This window comes from Oreochromis niloticus, linkage group LG23 (genome assembly GCF_001858045.2).
Source record: "Oreochromis niloticus isolate F11D_XX linkage group LG23, O_niloticus_UMD_NMBU, whole genome shotgun sequence".
In the NCBI taxonomy this organism is placed as follows: Eukaryota; Metazoa; Chordata; class Actinopteri; order Cichliformes; family Cichlidae; genus Oreochromis; species Oreochromis niloticus.
This window is the reverse complement of record NC_031986.2, coordinates 10,354,156-10,374,387: the sequence shown is the minus strand read 5'-3', so window position 1 is coordinate 10,374,387 and position 20,232 is coordinate 10,354,156. Positions and strand designations below refer to the sequence as shown.

General features: G+C 39.7%; 1 protein-coding gene and 1 long non-coding RNA gene across 6 annotated transcripts in view; one reads left to right on the top strand and one right to left on the bottom strand.

Annotated features, from left to right (window-relative positions):
• Nucleotides 1–20,232, bottom strand: part of LOC100693228 (interleukin-1 receptor accessory protein-like 1) — a 319,171-nt gene that overhangs the window by 285,891 nt on the left and 13,048 nt on the right. For both annotated transcript variants that reach the window (XM_005450017.4, XM_013268902.3), the window contains exon 2: nucleotides 9,269–9,366. In XM_005450017.4, the coding sequence (XP_005450074.1) occupies nucleotides 9,269–9,350 (82 nt within the window). In that variant the 5' untranslated portion in view covers nucleotides 9,351–9,366. The remainder of the gene's footprint in view (nucleotides 1–9,268; nucleotides 9,367–20,232) is intronic.
• The window catches only part of LOC112843831 (uncharacterized), a 37,465-nt gene continuing 34,803 nt past the window's right edge, over nucleotides 17,571–20,232 (top strand). For all 4 annotated transcript variants that reach the window (XR_003216355.1, XR_003216356.1, XR_003216358.1 and 1 more), the window contains exons 1-3: nucleotides 17,571–17,803; nucleotides 18,111–18,213; nucleotides 18,296–18,403. This is a non-coding gene — a long non-coding RNA (uncharacterized LOC112843831). The remainder of the gene's footprint in view (nucleotides 17,804–18,110; nucleotides 18,214–18,295; nucleotides 18,404–20,232) is intronic.

Here is a 20,232-nt window from a genome sequence, read left to right as displayed (position 1 = left end):
TTTCGTAGTGCTGCACAAGGTGAGTGACATTTACTTGCATTACATTCTGAAGAGAGGCTGACATGTCTACAATCCCAAACTGGGCAACTCACAGCAAAGGAAACTAGATGGATAAAAAAAAGTGCCACAGTTTAGAGGAAAAGTGTGAATTTTATCTGCTTGACTGACAGGTGTCTCACTGTATTAGCTCCACCTACACTTCCGCCCCATTTCCCAAAGCTGGCTTTCGGTAAACCCGAATCCAATCACACCAGAGGCTTCATCAAATAAATCTGATACATCTTTGATCCACACACATCAGCTTTAGGTAATTCAACCTACAGCCACACATCATCGCCAAGCTACAGCAGGCTACACCCTTCTCTGGCTTTTTTTCCCCCTGCTGTGATGTTGTAACAGGTCAGAAAACAGGCCACGGACACACTATTCCTCCTATAAATCAGCTGACTGATTCTCATCCATCTCACAGGGAAGGCTGTGGCATGTGTTTCCAAAGCAAAAACCAAAAAAAACCCTGGAACATATCCATAGTAACCCCACCTGTCAAGAGGCCTATATCTGTCACACTTGTTGAGTAGCTTCTGTCTCTAGGCAGCAGGGGAGGGAAAACAACTCCATGTGGCAAACCAGTTTATTTCTAATAGCATGTGTGCGATCAATCTCCTCGTTATGAACGGGCGCTGCAGTGGAGGGAGTCATTCAGCATTTGTGACAGGTGTGCAGTATTGACCGAAGGGAAGATGAACGGCATGCGCGTGTGCGACTCTGTACGTGCGCCTGCGACAGAGAGACAAAGAGGCTGACAGCCTGAATTCTGACTTCCAGTTTTCAATCTCAGCTAAAACTTCCTTTCATGAAGCCGGTCGTATTGCTTTCCCACCAATTATCACAGTGGGCACAGACGGCAAAGGTTGCTTCACCCGTGCCCCTCAAAACTCCTGCTGGCACCTTCTTTCCATATTTAACATCCTGCAGTATGAATTACAAAGTCAAGGCGCCCGCCATGATTGAATTTGCACTGCGCGCCAACATCCCCTGTTAGGAATCACTGTCTTGTCCAATTAAGAGAGGCCTTGTTATTGGCCAAATTGTGAGTAGCCCCATTAACGTAGGGTGGGGGAGTCTACCCTTTATCTGCTTTAACTGACATATTAATGTTGACGTCCTCTCAGAGTTGCATGGCGCGTGGCGTGAAGACTGTAAATTTAATTGACTGTCAGGATGTCCTTGATTCTTCCTGCTCCAAGAGTGGAACCAAAAAGCAGGCAAAGTTAGAGAAAAATGCGTGCCGTGGACTTGTTGTTTATGGGGGCAGATAAATACAAGAGGAGAGACAGATGATGAGCGGCCGCCATCTAATGGGAACCAAGGCCTTGTTGAGGTGCTGCGTTTTATTTACAGATACTTTTCAGACTGACACGCTGGACTCGACTATCCTTAATAATAATAAAAAAAGGAGAAAGCAGAAGTGGAGGAGCGTGTCAGTATTCAATTTCCAAATGCGAACGCATGTCGGAGGCCGTCTTTTTACATATGCACGACGCATTACATGATGCATTCACCGTGAGCCAAGCGTTATGGGTAATATATTACTGGAATTACTGGGAGGCGGTGGAAAGGTAAGCATCATTTGTCAGGGGACTCATCAATGTCTGGCGAAAAAATGGGGACTAATGACTGTGCAGCAGGGGAAGGAGGGAGGCTAACTTTATCTCAATCAATGTCAACAAATATCATGGTGACTGTACAGCTGTCACCAGCATCCACTGGGGGGGGGGACTAACAGTTTTTGTCAAGGTGGTGACGTCGGTAAACTAGAATGTGAAATAGAAATATTTCCAGCACTGCAACAAGTAAACTTTAATAGATGACACCACCAATCAGCAGCGAGAAAAGCAGGTTGAAAAATGACAGTGACAGTGTTAATCTCCTGCCTCATAAGATATAAATCACAAACAATAAAAAGTCTGACAGTCTGTTTTTAAAATGCTTCCCAACAGGTTGTGCATCAATAGCGCACTTGAGCTTTATTCCCCGTCAAGACAGTGTATGAAAGACAAAAAACTGAGGTAAATATAAAGGTCTTTTAAAACGGCATGTTTTTCCTTTATTTGTTTTGTAATGGCAAGATGTGTGTGACTCCTCTGGTGGTAAAGGGTAATCTGACTATATAGAAGTCTATGAAAAAATACCCCTGCATCTCACTTGATTTATGACTTAAGCATTTCCCTAATGATGTTATGGTCTGCCTTGCTAGTTTTAAGTCTTCTTTCATACAGCATGATGCCCATTTTGTAAATTATGGTCCCAATTAGAATAAAATAGATGACAAAGCAGGAGATCTACCTGGTTACCTAGCTACCTGTATGGACGTCTTCAGTCATACTTTATTTCTCTATTTCCTGCAAGGAAAAACACATACAAACATAAATGGAAATACCGTATAAAGCAAAAACAGAGATTTAAAGTCAATATTTGGTATGATTGCCTTTATTCTTCATCACAGCCTGAACTCTGTTAGGCAGCTTTCTTGTCATGTCTTTAAGTAGTCTTCAGGAATAGTTCTCCAGGCTTCTTGAAAGACATTCAAAGCTCTTCTTTGAATGTTTCTGCCTTTTGCTCTGCTCTCTGTCAAGATGATCCCACACTTCTTCAATAATGTTGACGTCTGGGATCTGGGGAGGCCAATCCATGAACATTTGTTGGGTGTTTTTCTACCTAGACATTGGCAATGTCAATGACAATGATACTAACACATGTTAGTGTTAATATCATTGTCATGATGAAAAATGAAGCTGTTGCCAATTAGATTCTTTCCAGAAGGTGCTTCATGGTGGATCCAAATCTAACCATACTTTCCTGCATTAATAATTTTAACAGTTTTAACAAGATCTCCAATGACACTGACTGAAATACGCCCCTAACTGTGACCAAGCCTACACCCTATTTTATAGATGGCAGATACTCACTGTTGACCTCCTCTGTAATGATGAATATTTGAACCAAAAATTTCAAATTTGGATTCATCACTCCCTAAAACCTGTTACCGCATTTTTCAGTCCAGTTCTTGTGTAATTTGGCATACCTCAGCCTTTTCTCCAAGTTTCCCTTCTTTAAGAAAGGCTTCTTGACAGCCACCCTTCAGAGATCATTTCTGATGAGGTTTCAGTAAAAAGTAAAGCATCTCTCAGGTTCTCTGTCAAGTATTCACTGGATTTTTTCCTATTTCTTTAGGACATGATTTTCATCTGATGTTGATGTTGTTTTTAGGCCTGACACGTTCTCTTTCGCCTTCTCCTTTTCCAGTTTAAGTGATTTAAACAACCAAACAAGAAAAACATTCTTCTTAAAATGATGAGATACATGGACTGGACTGAAAAGGAGTGGAAAAGCTGACAATTTCCACAGAAAAACTCTGAAAGACATTCAAAAAGATTGGAAGGACTATCACTCTAGACTGACAGTCTGGCTCCGTAGAAGTAAATTCAGTTAAATGAGGGGTCGCTCAAGGCTTCAGGATTTGGGCTATTGTTAATTGAAGTCACTAAATATCACTTTCTGAGGTCTTTGACTACCACAACAGTGCACATTGTCCCTGTTTTAATATTTTGGTTGCGTTAAAAGCTGCTTTAAAGGGTTGACTGTTTTTATTAGCCAAAACTAGAACCTCAGTTGGTAACAAATCAGTAGTTAACAGTGTGTTGGTTAAGCCTGTCTTTTCCATATAATATGGGCTTTTTTCCCCTCAAAAATAAAAGACAGCTCATGCAAGACTGTATTTGTTGGCCTGATTGTTCAGGCAGTTCACAAAGCAGTGAGTGTTTTATTAGCAGACATGTTAAATGGCTGAGATGCATTGCAGTAAATATCTCAAAGAGATACACAAGCAAACAGTGCGACAGAAAGATAAAAGCAAAAGCCAGAGTGTAACGCAGTAGTGGTGTTGCCAGTGAAATATTTTAGAAATCTCTTACTGTATTTATGATGCATTCAACCTGTTTAGCTCCATTTGCAGTGCCCAGGTGCATGCTCTTTTATTCTGCTCTGCATTCAGGACCTCTGAAGCTCCTTCTCACTCTGATTGTAATCCATGTTCAGAGGTGAGAAAAAGAATAAATGCATAGTTATTACTTCAGAGAGGCTAAAGAGAGACCTTATGTGATCTCTCAAGTTTCTATTTCATATCAAATCAAAAACGGCTGTGCGCTGCATCGAAAGAGGACTCTTCTCCATTCAGCTCACTGACGAGTAACAAAACCTGCACTTTCAGGGATTCATCACACAGCTCTGCTGAGCAGCTATTGTATAGTACAGCAAAAGTGGCCAACAAGGGAGCTGATTGTGCATTTAAGACAATAACAGCAACACAACCCTTTATTAGAAGGCAATTTTTTTAATGACCAAGCACAGATCAGAAACTTTGATTACAGAAATTGTCCAAAAATGACTTTCCAACTCATAATTTTGCTGTCTGTGCCAAATATTTACCAAAAGGCCTCCTAAATCATTTGTTTCTGCATTTTTCCTCCTTTAAATGTCAGCAATTGCTCTCAGAGCTAGAGTAATAAATGAAGACTTCTTTGTATAGTTCATTATTTAATGAGAAATTAATGAAAAAATCTTAAATAACTGATTTTCACCTGTTAGTGCCAGTGTCCGTACACATAATAGCCTCCAAGAAACAACCATACAATTTGTTTCAAGTTAAAGAAACCTGACTCCAAAAAAATACCTTCAATGTTCACACCATGGATTGAACATCATCTACTGAAAATACCGAACAGTGGAGTTGCATCCAGGAGTTGGGAGGGTTGGGGATTTACTCCAACATCTATCTTGATATGCTGTATTAAGCAAAAATACACATAATTATTCTGTTCGCCCAACCATTCAAGCCATATCAGCATTCTAACAAAGAGGAACCACAGCAGAGGACAAACGCATACATTGTGCTACCTATGCATGCTGAGGATTAGTATGGCAGATATGCGGTGCATGTTTTTGCACCGTTCCACTCCAAGTACAAATGCAGACAAAGCATTACTCAGAGATGAGTGTTTGGAATTTAATAATGTACAGATGATAGCGGTGCACGTGTGCAGCGCTCTGCAGGTTTTGTGTGATTGTGTGACCCGGCAAAACAGAAGGCAAGTGCAACATCACGGAGTCTTCGTGCCTAAGGAAGTCAGTCAAGTTGTTGAATTTCACTTAATGGGCCGATACAGTTTTCACAGTATACAGTAAAGCCCCATGCATTTGTCTTACTAGAGATTCAAACATTTGACTTATTGATTTTTCCTTTTTCCTTTAACTGTTCTGGTTTACACTAAATTGATGTATTTCCACATTTGAGCCAAAGCGTTTGGCAAGTAAAAGCTTTGCAGCTGTAAAAGCCAACAAAAACTTGAATTGTTTGCAGGATTTTGACAGTATATAACACGTCCTCCACACGCCAGGATTTCTATCAAAGAAAAGCCATGCTGTGATTCAAGTTTTGGCTCTTGAATGAGAACATAAACCCAGATGCTTTATGCATTTTGCAATAAACATGCAACATAAAAAAGCAAACCAAAAAAATGAAAAAAACAAACCCTCCACTAGATTTGTCTGAAACAAAAGAAACACCGATTTGAAAAAAACAAAAACAAAACATCTGCATCACTGGGATACTCACCTGCACACTCCCGCTGCTTCTTTCTGTTCCATAAAAATGAAAGCAATGCAATTTCAAACTGGCTTTCATTGCCCAGAATCCCATTTTTACAATGGCGCTTTAACTTCCAACCAGCGTGGCTTCTAATAAAGCTGTGCAATCTAAAAGAAAAGGAACAAAGGCCGGAGGTCTGGCTCGAACGGGGTGTTCATTTATCAGTGGACACGTTTCAAATCCTTGCCCCAGGCAATGGCTCGTGAAGCATCCGAAGAGATGGCCCGTGGGGACTTCTGCTGGAAAAGCAGAAAGCCCTTTGATGAACCTTGGGCCATCCCCGCACCTGCGTCCAATGTGCATTGGTAAAAAGATGTTAGATGCAAGCAGCTGTTGCAAAAAAAAGAAAAGGAAAGACTGGCAGAACACTGCCTTATATATGCCAGTGTTGATATTTCTAGCTTGCATCTACATTTTTAATTACTCTTGAGACTGAGACATGAGATGCTCATGTAAACATCTGAATTTCTACAGAGGCCACAACTCCATGATTAGTCCATCAGCAAAAAATACTCACCGGTCATTGTTTCACTCACTATTAAACTGGCTTATTTGAGGTGTGAGAATGCTAATATGTGGGACCTTCAGGCGTGTACTTCTTTTCATTAATATTATTAATATAACATTTTTCCTGTCCCTGTCTTCCTGGTGTGTATATAGCCAACATTGTTTCCCTTAGTTTTTTTGTTTATTTGCTTTGTTCATGTTATTTTTCAAACTGCCATCAAACATGCTGGCAGTCATTTAGCCATCAAAAACTCTGTAACCAGCGTGCCACCGGATGCATGATGCATCGCTTGATTTTGTCACCATCCTGGGTTTGTCTGGAATGTGAACTGTCATCACTTTAACAGGCTCGATGCAGCAATAGTGCATTTCCCATGCCTAGAAAAAGAAAGAACCAAGAACATTGGGTGTCTTCCTCTCACCAGCACATATTATTGAACTAAGCAGTGTTCATTGCATTGACTGGCTGTGCAAAGGAAGTACACGCTGAAAGCAAACTGAAGCCTGCAGTGTTAAAAAGGGATTTGATGTAAAGATTTTAGGTTAGATTATTAAAAACAAAACAGAGGGATCATAAAGACAGCTTTGAGCAAAAGAAGATTAAAGGTTATTTAGTATTTAGAGAAAAAAGGAGACCCCTTGGCTCCACTACTTCTGGCTTTTCCTGACTATATAACTCGTGGATTGCACCACACCCATCTTTGAAGTTCACCTTCACTGAACCCAATACACATGTGAGACTGAATAATTGCACTGGCTGAATCTGTCTACAAAGTACAGATATATAAACACTCCTCATATCTCAAAACCAGCCTAGGTGGTATTTCCTGTTACAATATGTGCTTCCAGAGGCACACTGTGCCATGCTGACAGTAGGGCTGTGCCGTATTACATCAGCCACAATATTATCCTAATAATACTGGTATAAATTTTTATGTGATATAAGAATGTTGTTGTAGTAACATTGCTACAGTGCATTTACATTCTCTATTGCACACAACAACAAGACAAGCCCAAGCATGTCTGAGAGCAAGAGCCATGCGTTAGCCTCCGATGATCATTTAGTACCTATAGAAGGAGCTACCTCAACAATCTCCAACAAAGCTTTTCCCACCAATGGTGAAAACAACAAACTTGTTTCACCATTTGAGGAAAAACAGAGTACAACCAGGCTACGAGGACATAGACAGTAAGTAGCTGGTAATTTGACACACAAATGCAAAACTAGCACTGGCTAGTTGGGCTCCATATGACAGGAAGAGCAAATGGTGGATGGAAATTACTGATGTGGTTACACGGTGAAAAAGCAGGGCTTTAAGCAACCCAAGTTACAACATCCCAGGTAGAAAACTTTTTTCAGTTTTATTATGTGACAATACTCCTGAAGAGTTGAAAGGTTATGTTACTTCAATGATTCTTAAACAAAATTAAGTAGTTATGTTACACTTTTACTACCTAGGCTACTTTTGTGCCTACGTTTGGTTTATGCTGTGACTGGATATAATCCTGTGTCACTACTATTGTAGTGTAATGCAACTGCTGCCTGCACCTTGTTTCAGTAGATTCCAATTAGGTAGTCTTAGATCAGTGACAGTCACTCATCGGAAAAGAGGGATGGAAAATGCCCCTCATTTATTTACTTATAAATGCTGCTGTTTGCAACCTGCAAGGTTCGATAAAATGTTCAGTAATTTTTTTTCCTGTAATGACTTCTTGAAATACCATGATATATTTTTGAAGCTATATTGCCCACTTCTAATTGAGACGTACAAACACACACAGCTAGCCATACCACATGTTTGCAGCTGGTAACAGAGTATCATGACTACTCTCCAAATGCCATAGTGTGAGACCAGGTGATTTCTCTCTATTACAGCAAACACTGAACCTTGATAAAGTTTTGGTAGGTTCAAGGAAATATCTGTGCCAATCAATGTGGTTGTTGTAGGTACTGTTGGATACAGAGTAATGTTAAACTATTTACATATGCAGCATTGTGCAAAAGTCTTGAGCCAATATCATTTCTTTATATTTTGCTAGCAAAACGTGAATTGGGTATAGTGACATTTTGAAACATGCAAGCATAAATGGAAATACAACACATAAGACAAAACCAGAGTCTGGAGAATTCTAATGAGCAATCCAAATTCAAATCATAGTAGATATTTGGTATGACCGCTTTTGTTCTTCAACACAACTCTCATAGACAGCTTTCCAGTCTTTTCTTAAAGCAGTCTTCTTAAAGCAGTTCTCCAGGCTTCTTGAAAGACATTCAAAACTCTTTAGATTTCAGCTGCCTTTTGCTCTGTTTTCTGATGCTCAAGATTATCTCACACTACTGTTGAGGTCCAGGCTATGCGGAGGCCAATCCACCCACAACACCACTGGCTTTCTGAAGACCCAAACCATGACAGTGCCTCCACCGTGTTTTCCAGATGGCTGTCTCTCTCTCCTGACCTCCTGTGTTCACATTGAAATTTCTGGTTTAAACCGTCAAATTTAGATTTCATGAGATCTGTTGACTCTGATTTTCAGTCCAGTTCTTGTGTAATTTGCCATAAATCAGCTCTTTCTCCCAGTTTCCCTTCCTTAAGAATGGCTTCTTGACAGCCACCCTTCCACTGAGACCATTTCTGACGAGACTTCTGCAAAAGTACAGGACCTCTCCGGCTCTATACCAGGCTTTGCTGAATAAAAAGACTATTTTATCTCTGCCATACTGTTACTGTATGTTTGGCATTTTGCAGAGATTCTGGGAAACTGGGAAACATTATATGTTTTCTGACAGGCAGCTAGTGACAAAGTGCCCAACACTGCAATTTATGTGTAGATACAGTGCTGTATTCCTGTGAAAATGGTCAGGACTAGACTGACAATTAGTGTAAAAGCAGCCAACATCCAAAGAACAACTTTGAAAGACCTTCAGAAAGCTCAAACTATTGTTCAAGGCCACTTTTTCAAAATTACGAGCCTGGGTCCTTGGAAGCAAAGTATAAAGAAGCGTGAGGTGGCTCACGACTTTTGCACAATACTCCGTACAGAGATGAGACTTACCTGAGCCTCTCTTCGACACAACTTTCAGGCAGTGGACCACAACAGCATGAAGCAGGATCAGAAGAGGGATGGGAGCTTTCATTTTTTTTTTATCAGTCCTACAAAGAAAGAAAAGCATGTGTTATAACTACATACTGAGGCAAGCTGTGAACGTGCTGAAACCATCCAAGAAAAATAAAAGACAATGATTTTGGCAGGAGATGTTTCCTTAACCCAAAAAAAAAAAAGAGGTCCTGAGCCAATAATTACAGAGTTTCTATCAGCCTTAAGGTCAGTTGGAGAAAAATCTGGCATTTCTATGTGCAAATTTTGTTTATCTGCTTCTGCTTTATTTATATTAGCGCCTCTTCAGGGACTTATTGTATAATCAGGGCAATGCTGTTAATGAAATGTCAAGACGCATCTCTATCAAGCCAAACCAGGCTTTTCTGCTTTGTCAACTACCTTCAACACTCATCCCCCTTTACTTGCAACCGAAATAACACAATCAGGTGCCTGCTCAGATCTGGGTATCTCTCTGTGAGCACAAATGTTCGGAAACGCTCTGTGAGAAGTGGATAACAGTGAATCTGGCTTAATATATTGAAAACTCCTTAAATTGTAGCTTGTAGTGACACTAATTGCGGTGATAATGGGGATAAGATGGCATTTCAATCGATGCCAGTCAAACGCAGTAGGTTTAAAGCTATTACACTCCAATTACGAATTCCTGCCTGAATCCATGTGTGTGCTAGAATGATGAACTTAAACACCCAATTAACTGTCATTGTGATGTATGTATTATGGGATATTTTAATGTAATATGCAAGACAGGTCTGTTTCCTAATAAAGAAAAGAAACGTATCTTTGCATTAAAGACAACAACTGCCCCTAACCATCTCAAAATCGACACTGCGCTTACTTGGGTCCCCTGCAATACACAGAAGTATGCTGAAAATGATGGATTGACGAACACACAGGGATTCTTTGATTTATTAGTGAGATGATAAAGTACACCTTCAAGCCAATTTAATCTAAGATAAAACAGATGGGCCCAAAGTTCACTGCAGTTAATAGTGTTTATTCAGACTTTGCCAGCAGCTACAAACATTCCTCAGCAATACACTTGGTTCTGAAATTCCTCCATAGGCTACAAGGGTCCTTCAAATGGCATTTCAGTCAGGACAAAGATGCTTCACATCGAAGTCTGAAAAGCTGTATCAGAAAGCCTTTTTGGAGAAACTCTGAACAGTCACAATAACCCTTGAGAAATTCGGAGGCATGTGAAACTGGGCAGCAGCCAAATATGGCGACATTGCTGCGTTCCCCCTTGTCAAAGGCTTATTGTCATCGGCTCTTGCTTTCTGCAACCAATGCCACCTCAGAAAAGCTACACGTCACTACAGAAAAATCTTATCTTTTTAATTAGTTTTCCATGGTGGGTGCAAGTCTGCAACATTAGCACAAAACCTGTGGCCCCTTTCTTTGGTTTGAACACAGAGGAAGTGACTGAATCACCAGTTCTGCTCTGTGTCCCTGTGGTTAACAGTGATATCCAAGACTGTAAAAAATCAAAGAGAACACCACTGAAAAGGTTAAGAAAGTGCACTTGTGATGCGCTGTAATTAATTTTGTTCGTACTGACTATACTGATGAGGAAAATACAGTAATGCTCTTATTCTCTTGGGGTGTACATATAGCTTGTGTACGCTTAGCCAAGATAGGAACAAATGATGGGTTTAAATATACAGAAGAATCAGGTAGTGGGAGGAAACTGGCTCCATAATTCAGGTTTCACAAAGCTGTTGTTAAAGATACTGGTCTATTTTTTCATAGGCACCTGAGAAATATATGATCCAAGTGTACAGACATGCAACAGTATGGTATCGTGGTATGATATTACAAAAATGGATAAAAGCGAAGAGACAAAAAAGGATATGCAATGCCAGCTCTATGCTCCAAAAATAAATAAATAAATTCAGCACTGTATTCAGTGTTTTATCATTAAAGTATATTTTAAAGATAGTTTACTTTTTTAGGGTGTGATGTTGACTATATAGAGCAAAGTTAGTTTGGATTATTGACATTTGAGCCTTTATTGATGGTGAACTTCAAGGGGTGTTGAAAAGTCTTACAGCCTGAGAGAAGAAGCTGCCCCGCCGTCAGCAGACTCTTGTATCTCCTGCCAGAAGAGCAGCAGGGTAAACAGACTCAGTCTGGACCAAATGATGTCCTTAGCAGTTCTGTGGGCTCTGTGCATGCAGTGAATCTTCCCAGTGCTGAACATAGATGCAACACCAGTGTTTTGTAAGGAATCCTCCATACAGTGCTGATAAAACTTTACTTATGTTGTGCCAAGTCAAAGTTTTTGAATTGTGAAAGAGCCTTGTGCAGACTGTATTAACAGTTGGAGCCATACATTTTAGTTCAATGGCAGATCCTTTGTAATTTTCCCTGTGTATACTACCACAGTGGATTTTAAGTCAGAAAATCAAGATGTGATTAAAGCACAGACTTTCAGCTCTATTTCTACCGGTTTAACAAAAGTATTAAAATAGAAGTTTAGGCATTACACCCATTTTTATACACAGTATATCGAGTTACTGATTAGCCCCTGAAAATAGGAAGACTAACATAAATTTAAATATAGGAATATAAGGTACTTTTCTTAAACCCTCTGGAATCAGTGACTCCTTAAACTCTAGAAGCCATGGAGTAACTGCTGTGTTTCCTCCCTTGAGATGCTCTGTGGGGCCTTTAATGCAGCCACCGTAAGTTGGTACACGTTTGTGACTTTCTGCCTTCAGTTTTGTCTTCAGGGTAAGCGCGCTCTATTGGGTTCAGATTAAGGACATCGAAGAATGTCCCATTTCTTTGTCTTGAGAAACTCTTCGGTTGCTTTTGCACTATGCTTTGGCTTATTATCCATCCAGAGTACAGCCCTGTAGACTTCAGAATATATCCTGCTACTTCAATCAGCATTCACATCATCAATAAACACTAGTGACCCAGTTCCACAGGCCCATGCTGTAACATTGTCTCCACCATGTTTAACAGATGATGCCATATGATTTATGAGCTCTTTCTATACTTTTCTCTGCCCATCCGTCTGGTACAAATTAGTCTTGGTCTCTCCAAAGTATACTTTTCACAGCTGTGCAGGCTCTTTCAGATGTTTTCTGACAAACTCTTATTTGTCATTCTTGTTCGTGAGTGTAGCCAGTGGTTCGCACCTTGTTGTAAACCCTTTGTAGCTACATTCATGAAGCTATCTCTTGACTGCAGACACCGAATTTGCCTTGGTGTTTCTTGACTTACTTTGATGTGGTGAAGAAGATTTTTGTTAACCAAGGAAAGAATTTGTGATCACCCACTTTAGTTTTCATTCTTTGGACCACATATTGTCAGTTTAAAAAAAGAAAACCCAAGCCCATAAAATTGCATGTTAATCAATTTTCTGATTACTGCTGAAACCCCTTGAACTGAAGCTGAAAGTCTGCACTTCAATCACATCAATGATTTCAACTCCACTGTGATGTTATACAGAGGGAAAATTACAAACGCTGTGTCACTGTCCAAAAACACATGGACCTAACTGTATGATGTGAGCCTGTGGCTGTCAATCGCATCAATCTTCGGTGTGGATGTCCTGAATTCAACTGCAGAAGGCAGCCCTTAGTTGAGCTTGTAAAAAAACGTTTGTGGAGTAAGTGGTTGCTATTTTGTGCCAACATGAAAAACAGAATTCCGTTCACTTCTGGCATATTTGAGCATCAGGTGAAACCATTTTGAGCTTTTTGTGAACAATTGTGAAACGTGACGCAAAAAGCACAAAATATATTCATACAAGCTGATGCACTCATCTGGCAGCCAGGTCTTCTTGTGTTTGCAATCCATCATTTCTCGCTGAGGTTGGTGTTTGAAGCTTTTTTTAATGGCTGCAGTCGACTTTAAACAGCTTGCTTTTTTTTGTTTAACAAGATCTCTCTCTAACCCTAAATATCCTATCATCTTCCTCCTCCCAGCATGATCGGATAATTATAACAACACTCTGTGGCTACTCCTTTTTTATCGATCTGTCCAAAAGAAAGCATAGATTTGCCACAGTTGAAGCAGTCCATAGTTTCAAAATTGATTTCACTGATGACTCAAGTATTGAGCAGACTGGCATGAAAGCCAATGGAAAGTGATCTGATCGCCGGTGGCAGACAGGGCTTGTGGCCAGCAGGAATGTTTGACTGCACTCATACCCAACAAGTCCAAGAAAAAATATAATTAACTTAGACTTGTGTTGTCTAACTTTCATGTTTTGGGTCTGATGTTGCTGGAGTATGTTTAAGAAGATGGCCACCTACTCAAGGGCTTATTGAGGTCAAACACCCAAGTTGTTATCAGTAATCATGAAACGTGTGTCAATGTATTATTGTCGCTATCGTCTTACTTCTTGGCACATGGTTATTAGCTATTGAGAAGGGAAAGATTCAGTGCAGCTGTCTAACTGTCAGAGATATGATCAGGAACACAATAGAGTGGAAATAAGCAAGAAGACATATCCCCCTTCAAGAAATGAATGGATACTAGATGTCCAAGAAAAATATGAAATTGTTTTTTGTTTTTTAAAAAAAGAAAAAAAAAATCCTCCCTCAAAAATCCCCCTGTGAAAGCTTGTCCTGTCAAACATTTCACAGTGCATCATTCTTTAAAGAGAAGCTCATCCAAAAGGTGCTGTCACCTGCCTCTCATTCCTTGATTGTTTTTTTCCTCAAGCCTCCACTTTCGTCTTTGCCCTGACAGTGCTTCCTTCTCAGTGGATTCATCCAAAATTCAATTACTTTTGAGGAGGGTTCAGGAAGAGAGATGGGGCACTCTCTCAACACTCTCGGGGTTCAGAGTTAGCCCCAAGGAATGCATCTCAGAGTCACGCACAAACAGTTTCGGCAATCTATGACCGAGACTTTAACGCTTTAGTACAGCTCACCAGATGGACTTTGAGATGATGATTTATACGGATCTCTAATTTTACATCTCTCTTGCTCTGTCACACACTTTTGGGAGTTCACATTGAAGGTCCCCTTTCCTTCTTCCTCAGCCATATCTGATGTTTCTTGATGATGTTCGTTTCTCTGTTACCCGGGAAACCAATGGGAGCTAACAGGAAGAAGCAATTACGGACAAATTCGGATGAAATAAATTCTTGTCCCTGTTATTAGGTAAAGATTTCAGATCTGTGGGCTGGAGCTTTGATTGAACTGAGGTGTAAAACTTGGACTTTTTGTCTGTGTTTGTTCATCCATTGCTGAGCGTTCTTATCCTGGATTCAAACATTGGCTCAGTCCGACTGCCATGTGTGTCAAAATTATAAAATCATTACTTTTTTTCACAGGAATGCTGACTGGCAATTTTAAAGTGAAAGTCTGGCAGTTTTACATAAATTACCAGACAGACAAAGAGAAAGTCATGAAATGTGGTGCAGATCTAGACCACAGGCAAAGACATACTTCATTATAACTTGGTGTGCATTCTTCCTTTTAAAATGACAAAATCTGGAAACTGGTCAAATGATTTTAAGCATGGAGTTGCCAGGCAGGAGGAAAAGGGGAATACCTCTAGAGATGGGGTGAGATGGAGGCAGATGATCCGCTTTGGTGACCTCTACAGGGAGAAGTCGAAAGAAGCAGAAAATAAGGCACTGCTCTTGGCAGAGGATGAGCTCTCCTAGTCTCCTTGTAGTTCTCAAAGAATTTTACAAATAATACAGTTATTTAAATGTCAAAAAAAATGCATGATATAATTTTAACTTTGTTCTTACCGAGGTCACTACGGGTGATTTGATTCACATAATGTCCAAAAAATAAAATTCCCAAACATAACATGTGCTTACTCATTATGGACATACAGCCTCACTGCCTCTAGCCGTTACCCCTCTGTCCCCTTCCTCATGCCTCCACTCGATAAATTGATATCTACTCTGCTTGGTGAGTTATTAACATTTCTATTTGTGAAAAACACTTTTCAGGCCCTTACACCCTTGGCTGACGCACACACACCCACAATCTCCCACCCACAGTCTGTGCTCTCTTCACTGAATTTTTCCATTTTAGATTATCTAATAACCTTGCAAGCCTCCATGATCCTGATATGTACTCAGGAAGTGAAAGAGAAAGAAGCGGTTGTTTTTCAAATTAACATGTTTAGTACCATAAACGTCATTGTTTGGTGCAGGAACCAGAAGAAAAATGGCTTTTAATGATCAAAAGCACACATGTGAATAAATAACAAGCAAAAAAAGTGGTTGAGTAGCAAAAATGTATGCAACGGTTTTCATTAGCTGCCATTTGTGGTATGAATAAAGCTGCATATTTGAATGGATGCTAAGTGACACATTGAGGCTACTGGCTATGTGCTTTGGGAAATGGGAATTTCTTATTAGTTAACCATCTAGCTACAATATGATGCCACAACTCATTTTATTTTCATGAGGGTGCCATGCTGCAGGAATTTTAAAAATGCTGAGGTCATTGAGTTAGACAAAACCACAGCAACCTATTTAAAGAGCTTGGTACATACCCAGTCCCCAAGAGATTTTGGACAAGTCTGTCACATATTCATTCATTTCACCTCTCCGCACGATTCATTGAAGTATTAATACGTTTTATGCAAATGTTTAACTCGCTACAGGATTGTTCACATGTTGTTTCAACACCCCTTTGACAATTTTAGGAACATCATTTTGCTTAAAATTACATCAAAATGATTCCAAAAAATGTGAGAACTACTGCCTGCGTGTTAAAGTAGAAAACAACAGACTATATTTCCAGAAATATTACTGAGGATGGGGATAATTTGCTTTTAAGATTCCTGGAACACATTGTAGTTATCACTTCTTCAACCTCATGATTTTACCACAGAGCAATATGCATTTTACAAGTATTGCATTCCCCGACCAACTGGTGATTGGTCAGGAAATACACAAAATCTTCATTGTGACTGCTTTGATTGCTAGCAAATTGCAGTGGTCACCCATAGTTTACGTGGAAGACACTGACTTGTCTGCAAACAATCACTATTTAATCATTAAGCTGTAGTGAAACCTGCAAAAATGCAACGCAAACAGCAAAATGTTCGCCTTCAAATTAAAGGTTTTGCTTTACTGCTTCAAATATCAAGAGGTGCAACTATTATTTTGAAGGCAAATACTATAGTCCATATTTACAGTTTGCATTGTACTTTTAACAGTGTCACTGCTCGTTGCAATCAATTTTTTTCCCTTGTCAATTTGTTACATATCACATATTTGTTCCTAGCCACCGGTGGTTGCCAAGAGGTTCACTGATCAGATTATAGGCTTGCATGAGTAGGGTCTTAGCATAGAGAGTATATGTAGCTTCCAGGTCAGAAAAGTGAAAGTTCAAGTGCCTTAAAACTGCATTCCATCTAAAGGGTATAAGATGGGAATAGCTGTGGTTGCAAAAAGGGCTCCAGTCCTATAGACGCCTATATTTTTGCAGTTTTCTATTTTGAAAATCATAAACACTTCCTGTTGAGATTAGGGGCTCAGTTGCTCATTTTGGGTCATATTGAATAAAAAACATAATCATTTGAAGTGTTGTATGACCAAGATTTACAAAAATGACTTATCTTTGGCAAGAAATTTCCACTCATCGGCTAACAACTTATCAGTTATCAGACGTTACCCAATGAGCAGGTAGTTTTGCCAATACCATACCACGTCACATCTGGCTTTCTGTAACCAGGATAGCGAAAGACTTCATCTCAAGACCTTAAAACAGGACTTCAGAAACCAGTAAATGACAGTAGCTATATCCATCTTTTATACCATCTATATGCTTTAGGCAAGTCACTGTCTGGTTCCAGAGTTGTATATAAGCAAACAAAACAAGAAAACTATTTGAATTTACATTCCCTACGTAGGGTGAATATAAGAGTTTCCCTCCTGCTGGGTTCAGAAATGTGTTTCTTTTGTCATTTTCTAATGTTAAATTAAGTATTTCCACTATGCTTTAATGCAACAGATGCCTTTGATTATATATTTATATAATCAAAAAAGACCAAATACAGACCTCTTCTTGCAATAAAGCTCATGTATTAGCTTCCTCTTTAACCTGAAGAGCTTGTAAGCTATATGGAAGCAAAAGAATGGGTCAAATATGACTGATGCACTATACAGTTTTTGGTCTTAGGAGTTTTTAGTGAACCATCAGGTAGAAAAACACTTCCAAGGGAATCTATGGACACACAAAAATACACACAGGCACACATACAAACTGTCTTTGCAGTCATGTCCAAGTCTTAGTCCCAGTCCCTGAGCTGACTGCTAACTAGATTCTTTATCCCGCCTGGCTGTCAGGGAAATAACTATGACATTAAATGAATGAAACTCTCTTCGGATATTCCAGGGCAAGGCTAAAGCGAGATCCTTCGGGAGCTACTGAGAAGAAGACGTGAAAGCAGAGGAGAGGTTGAGGGTTCTTGGAAGGCAACCATGAGAGGCGTCATGAGATGGTGCCAAGCAGTACACAGAGACGTTAATGGCAGGTAACACTGGCTTTATATTTAGAATATCCCTAGTTTATGAAAGTAATTAACATTAGTCTAACTGAGTTATCTCAGTAACTCTCTATACAACATCTCACCACTAAATTTTACAGTGTTAATAGACGTTGATTTATCAAAACAGAGACACCTGTCCAGACTGTCAAAGAGTTGTTTGTTGCCGCTTTTCAAGCTGTCTAAAAGTTTTAAATGAACTCTGATGGGTATTGATTTATAACAAAATATTACAGTGATGATTCACAGACTGATAAATTAATACTGATGATGCTTCTCTTTTGCTACATTGCAGATCATTAAGCACTCTTTGAGACAACGCTACCACCCTCAAAGCAGACTTTTCTTGTAAACGTGTTGTAGGGACTCCCAGATGTTACCGCGGTACATTGCTTAAGGTAAAGTGCCCCCTTTATACTATTAGAACAATTGCCAGTTAGCATCTGGCTCATTCTTTATTCTTAATGAGCATCCCCCCAGGAAGAGAAGGATGCAGTGACAGACCATGGAATGGCAATTAAATCAACTCACTTGTAACGACAACTGGCAACATGAAGTGGGCTGCTCCTAAGTTCACTCAACTCTGAGGTGAGTGACTATAAGTGGGAAGGATACCGCTGATTGATATAAAACAGTGTATGTGAGAGGGTTATTTAAACTAGAACTTGGAATGCCACGCATGACCAACTAGGACTGTCAAACTGAACCACAGATATTAATTGATACCACATGTTACAATTGGACCAGATGCCCAAGTATTAGCACGAACAGTGCCATCTTCACCTCCTCTAACTTACACATAACTTCGTACAGTACTGCTACAAGGAGGGCCCCAGCCAATTCATTTCAATTTTATTTATATAGAGCCAAATCACAGTAATAGTCACTTCAAGACACTTTATATTGCAAGAAAAAGACTCTATAACAATACAAAGAAAACCCCAACAATCAGACAACCCTCCTATGAGCAAGCACTTGGTGACAGTGGGAAGAAAAAAAACTCCTTTTTACCTCCAGCAGAACCAGGCTGAGAGGGTATCCGGTGTAAAGTCTGTGTCAAACCAAACATGTGACGACCCCTTGGGAAATAAGGGAGCAACTGAAACTACTTTCCAAAAGCCGCTTTAGCCATTTGTTATCATTAAGTTAGCACCTAACGGCTATGGCTAAAAATTAGATTGTAATTTGAATGTGAGAGCTAGGCAGCAAAGACAATTAGTCCTGCCCATCTGTGACGTTAATAGAAAGTGTTAATTTAAAAGGATAGCACAATAACTTTTGTCTGGAATTGGTTATGCTTATTTTAAAGTCGTAAAAAAATGGACTAGCAACTAGACAGAAACAGTGGCAGCCTATTTTACTAAGGACTTTCACTGATAGAGATATCAAGTTCAACATTCAAGCATTTTGACAGCCCTAAAAACAATGACCAACTACAAAGTAATGAGCAACAAGCAAATAACTTGTACTCATCACTTGATAAGTCTTCACAACCGAGCCACCAGACAAACTAAAGGACCTTCATTTGAAATATAAAACTATCCATGCTAGCTTACATAGTTTTATATGTGCGGCTACTCCAGCTAGCATGAGGTTAGGGTAGCTCACTTCTCAGCTTCTCCATTTTGATGTCATGATAAGGAACATTAGCCACCTCACTCTCTTCATCACAAAGAGTGCACAGCAAAGCAACGGATCCGCAATTCAGTCTGGCAACGCTTGACAAACTGCCTTTCAAACTGAATGAGAAACGAGAGCAGCGAAGCCTGGAACATACACGTGAGTCCAGCCTTAGAGCAGCTATTTGAGATTCTCTCTTTCAACTGACTTGGATTAGCTCGTTGCCAGAATTACGTGTAATAAAATCCAGGTATAAATATGAGATTCGCCTCAAAGGGCAGCTTGTGACAGTCGCTTCTTCCGAACGACACGTGAAAACCTGGTGCTGTGGGGTTATCTGAAGTTTAACTTTAGCCATGTCTAACTATAGAAACACGTGTACTTCAGAGAAATGCTAAATAACATGAAAATTCCTCAAGCTTAGGTGGAGACTTCCAATAGCAGCGATTAGATATTCGCAGGCTGAAACGCTTCCTTCTTTATCTCCCTCACACACAACCTTGAACACACATTTTTACTCAGCACCTAAATTTAAATCTGTGACACTGAGACTGATCTGCTGCTGAACCGATGAGTCTCTAGCTAACTCTACAGTATGTTAATGCTATTCATTGGAGAGCATCAAAGTCTAAGTTCTTCAAGCTGCCCTGACTTTAAACTAAAAGGAAAAAAAGAAACATACTGCACATTTTACATCATGAAAAAGATGCCACTAGATAGTTCTACTACAGCACATCTTTGGAGCAGAGTTTTACAGATTAAAGAGAAATATTAATAGCAATCAATGAGATGCCTAA